At 43.0% G+C, this 4,999-nt stretch overlaps 1 protein-coding gene across 1 annotated transcript; it reads right to left on the bottom strand.

Moving 5' to 3' along the window:
* Window positions 1-968: 968 nt before the first annotated feature.
* otpa (orthopedia homeobox a) lies at window positions 969-4,999 on the bottom strand. The gene is made up of 3 exons (XM_035185176.1): window positions 4,963-4,999; window positions 4,040-4,452; window positions 969-1,484 (listed from the first exon to the last, which is right to left on the bottom strand). The coding sequence occupies exons 1-3, from the start codon at window positions 4,997-4,999 to the stop codon at window positions 969-971; spliced, it is 966 nt and encodes a 321-aa protein (XP_035041067.1).

Below are 4,999 nucleotides of genomic sequence, written 5' to 3'. Positions count from 1 at the left end.
ATGGTTTTCAGAGTCTTTCACTTTAAAGCCTTTAAGTTTCTTTCAAGAAAGGAGGTTTGATTCGCTGTGTGACATAATCGAAAATGATTTTTATTTGATCATTTACATTGAATTGATATAAACATGTCCATGAAACAAAATGGTTCAAACATTTAAGAAAGTCATATTTGATAATAAGCACAGACATAACTCTTGGAAACATAAGTTATCACAAACTGACCAAATGGGAAGAGAGTGCTTCCCCTACACAAAACATCCTATATAACAGATTATAGTTAGAGTCAGTTTCCGTGTCGTCATTTGTAGTATGTCCCTTCGTTTTGTATTTGTTTATTTACTTATTTATTTTTGCCCTGGACAGCACATGCAGTCAAGTCCTTTCCATGTTGTCCTGATTCCTGTCAAACCACCACAACCTCATCCCTCCCTCTCTTCTTTCTTTCTGGTGAATCGTTCATGTGCTCATGCTGTTAAACTTCCACGTTGTTTCTACACGTCCACCGTGCACGCGCCTTTGGCCCTTCACAGTTGCATGCTGTGCAGCAGGTTTGGAGAAAAAAAACAAAGGGGAAATGTGTCACCTACAGTTGTGTATTTCAAGGTATCCTCAGAAATTGTCTTCAAAAACCAGTCAGTCACCGAGAGCCCCGCAACAACAGGCGAGGGCTGTGCCAAATAAATATATACTGAGCAAACCAATAAGTTAAATTTAAATAGACAAATAAATAGTCGTCATAGGCTACATGCGAAATAATAAATTATAGCTTTAAACAGAACCAGCCCTATGCTTGATAGAGGCCATGAGGCCTGATAAATAGCTTCAGTTCTCCCTCTGGTCTGTGATAGGGGAGAGAATCAAACTGCCAGGTGTACAGCTCTGCTCTTTGTGATGTGAACAAGTATCCTGCTTGTATTTTTCCCGGTGGATGGATGAATAAGAACTAAACGCAGAGGAAAAGCTCTTCGTACTAGGTGAAGCTCATGGATACTGTGTGCTCCAGCGCTTTGCGGCGCAGCGACGCGATGCTTGTCCCTCTCCAGACCTCACTGTCCGGGGAGCTACACAGCTGAGGCGAGCCGGTCACGTTGTTCGGGCCGGATAAGGACGCCATCCCGGGGAACGTGGGCTGGTAGAGGTGTGTCTGCAGCCCGCCGCCGTTGGACGACATGTTGGAGAGACCCATGGAGTTGTGCGGCGGCCCGGCGCCGAGGCTGCACTGAGACAGGGACTGCGCCATGACCTGCTGGCGACCCAGAGAAGGCGGGAGCTGCAGCTGAGACACGCCGGGCATCCCTGCCGTGGCCCAGCGGGTGTCGTTGGCGTGGAAGGAGCAGAGGCTGTCGCCCATGGCCGCCGCTGCCGCCGCGGCGGACTGGAACTGGGGCAGGCCGTGGTGCGTCGGCAGGAGAGTGCCCGGAGAGCGGAACACGTTGGTGGTCTTCTTGCGCTTCTTCCACTTGGCGCGTCGGTTCTGGAACCAGACCTGCGGACAGAGAGGAGGAGACGGTGAGAGGAGGCGGCTGTGATGGCTGCTGGGCCACTGACAGGTCATGTTATCAGAGCACATAAAGAAGGTTATGACATCGGCCCGTGATCATCATGATAATGTGAACAACCAACAATAAATCAGCTCCTGGAAAACACAGATTTATGTTTACTTCTTTTTTCCAGGGTCCCATCGGCTGGTGCCATCTATTTACACTGCTCAGGTCTCTAAATGTTCCCCATCAACAATATGAAAACAATTCATTTTAAAAATGAGTTGAATAAATAACGTGTCTATTTTGCGTAATAATCCAATAACGTCCACGAAGGTCAGATTTAGTTAGAACAGATTTTGCATATCAAAAAATATTACATCTGCAAATTTTATTACAATTTTTTATTTTTTTTAGCTTTTGTAGAATTTTAGAACTTTTGTGATTTGGTAAAATAATTGTAAAAAAAAAAAAACATGCCACTTTAATATTTGTGTGCAATATTCCAACATTGTAGAGATGATGAGTAGTTTTTCTTTTTATTGATAACGGTTTAATTTTTTGTGTGCAGAATTCATATTTATATTTGTATTTATATAAGATCATGTGTTTGCTCCTCGGGGATTTTACAGTGGTGGTGGGAGCCAGTGAAGAAGCAGGCAGTCAGATAATAAAGATAATGTTAGCGCTGTGACAAATGGCTCTCGCTGGTGAACGGACTTTATTCGCCCGGGTCCTTGAGCTGCTGCTGGTTTTGCTTGCGAGCGGGCGTCTATGATTAATGTGGAGATTTGGTTGAGAAAAGTGGGGCTCGGTAATAAGAGAGGGACAATCTCACTCTTATTCCAGCTCGCGTAGCCAGCCGTGAAACCCGGCCCGAGAAACATGACACTTCAGGAGAAAAGAAAACCACAATTTCTCATTCTGTTTAAAAATAGAGACACGGAGCGCGCTCTGTGCGCGTCCGGCGCGGAGACGCGGAGACAGGCGCATTGGCTCAAACTGACTCTGGACCTGCGTCTTATTCTCATCCCTCTAATAACAACAGATGAGCGTCATTACACTAATTCTTATTTTATGTAAATGTTATGTAGAAAGTGAAGTGACTCTTATAATAACGGTTATTAAGGTATTATTTCACACGTGAGCAGCTCCAGTGCATGTGCCACGTGGTTAATAAGGCGGTGCAGCTATCATTCCTTAATGTGCCTCATATTTTAGGAATTATTTTTACAGTGTGCAAACTGGAAGTGACTAAAGACTGCGAAGACAACGCACAGTATTATGGGATGTAGTCATGGTGCTGACTTACCCTCATGATCACAAGGTTAAAATGTATGTAGAGGTTGATAACGGTTTTATCTGAGGCGATTAAACGAGTGTAATAAAGATAATCGTCTGGTTCCCTCTAATTATATGAAATGACATGAGCGCAAAATTTGGACCAGTTTTTTAAATCCCTCAGAAATAAGGTTTTACTTAAGTCATAGAAAAACACCCACAACTGGGCCTGAAACAAATAAACATAAAATATTGGGTAAAATAAAAAATACAAAAGTTTAACATCGTAAAAAAAAAAAAATTTCATTCACTGGTCTCAAATAAATTTGTGAACGGATGAAAAAAAAATCTCAACCTGTAATATCTAGTGTCAGGCTTGTTATGTCTAGTAATAATCCACAAGGTTGCTGGTTCCAATCCGAGTGAGGTTTTCAAGCATGGACTTCTATTGGGCAAGGCATTGAACCAGAATAATACACAACCTGTGTGTTGTTGTCTTTATACTGATTAGCTATGACTGTTTGTGAATATTAGAATACATTTTAATTATATAGTGAAATCATTATAACGTGTATCTTGCTTTGCATTATATTTAAGATAATTATTTCAGTGTAAAAGAAAATTTAATTACGATGAAAAGTGTTTTTGTTATGATGGATATGATTAAAAAAAATATCAGATATAATTTAACATGTTAGAAATGAAATTAGTTTCAGTTTCTCCAGAATACGGACGGTTAGGATCAGAAACGTCTAATCTTTAATAAAATGCAGTTTTGTTAAAGAAAATGCATTTTAATTTGAAATAGAAGGGACATTTTTTTTGTCGATGGCGCGTTAGAAATAATATATTGAAATTAGTTTGCACACATGTTACAATGCTCCTGCAACGCAGAGAGCGAACACAATAAGTTAGAAATGTTCGGTCACACATGTAAATTAAAAAAACTGCTGTTAGGAGAATTTAATTTCACTTAATTCAATTTATAATCCGGGTCCTGCATGTTCGTTACTGTCATGGCAACAGTGAACAGATTGGGTTTTATTTTTGGAGCTGGTGGAGATTTAGTCGTAATAAAGCTTTTTAGAAAATATACACATTCATTTAATAATTGTCATTTGAATTAATTTTGTCCTGCACATGCAGTTTGTTGCTGCTTCACGCACATGTGAGGCGCAACACGAGTCCTTGTTTTGAGTTTTGTTTGAACCTTTCAATATGACTCACTGTTGATGAATGAGTGAATGAAAACTACAGGCTGTGCTTCCAGGCGTCCTACCTGCACTCGGGACTCCGTCAGGCCGATCCTCAGAGCCAGCTCCTCCCGCATGAAGATGTCTGGGTAGTGCGTTTTGGCGAAGCTCCTCTCCAGCTCGTTGAGCTGCGCCGGGGTGAAGCGGGTCCGGTGCCGCTTCTGTTTCTGGGACTGCTGTCCTCCGGACTGGTTCGGGTTGCTGCTGCTGTTCTGCTGCTGCTGCTTCTCCTGATCTTTGCTGTTCACCTGCACCGTGTTGGATCCACCGCCGCCGCCGCCGCCGCTGATATCGTCACCGGGGAGCATCGTGGAGCCCTCCACGCCGTCCGAGCCCGGACCGAGCTCGCCGGAGTGGCCCGGGTCGGGTCCCCCTCCGCCGAGCCTGCACTTCAGAGCCTCCCTGTGGCCCAGGAGCTCCGCCGCGGCATCCTTCATCCCTGCAAAGGCAAGCAGAGCGGGTGAGATTTGAACAGTGAACACCTTCTCTACAGGAGGGAAACACATGGTTAGGCATTTTAAACTGCACACAGGCGACATGGAAGAAATCAGGAATAGTTGAAGCAAATTTTCTGCGCCAGTAGAAAATGATGCTGCACATGCATTTAAGCATCCAGGTTAAAAACAGAAACACCAAAGCAGAAATAAAAAAGCACATGATCGCAGCTCTTTGACAGAGACAACTACAGCATGCACACATTACAATCTGCTCCTTAAATACTCTTAATTCAATTCGTTCACACGGTATCTCAGAAAATGGTTAAATCAAATTACGCAGTAATATAATAATAATAATTACTTTTCCAATGAATTAAGCGAGTTTAGTTCACTTCAGCCACATTAAGATGATGTAAGAAGCAAATTGACAATTTTCTGAGCTTGATTTAGGATTAGAAGTGCCTCCAGCTTACAGTAGAGTTGAAGACCGGAGTTTGGTGATGATAACTCACCGAGGCGAGCATCCAGGAGGTCGGCATGAGATAGCAT

Source organism: Hippoglossus stenolepis, chromosome 18, assembly GCF_022539355.2.
Source record: "Hippoglossus stenolepis isolate QCI-W04-F060 chromosome 18, HSTE1.2, whole genome shotgun sequence".
Lineage (NCBI taxonomy): Eukaryota > Metazoa > Chordata > Actinopteri > Pleuronectiformes > Pleuronectidae > Hippoglossus > Hippoglossus stenolepis.
The sequence above is the reverse complement of the archived record's forward strand: the minus strand, read 5'-3'. Positions and strand labels throughout refer to the sequence as shown.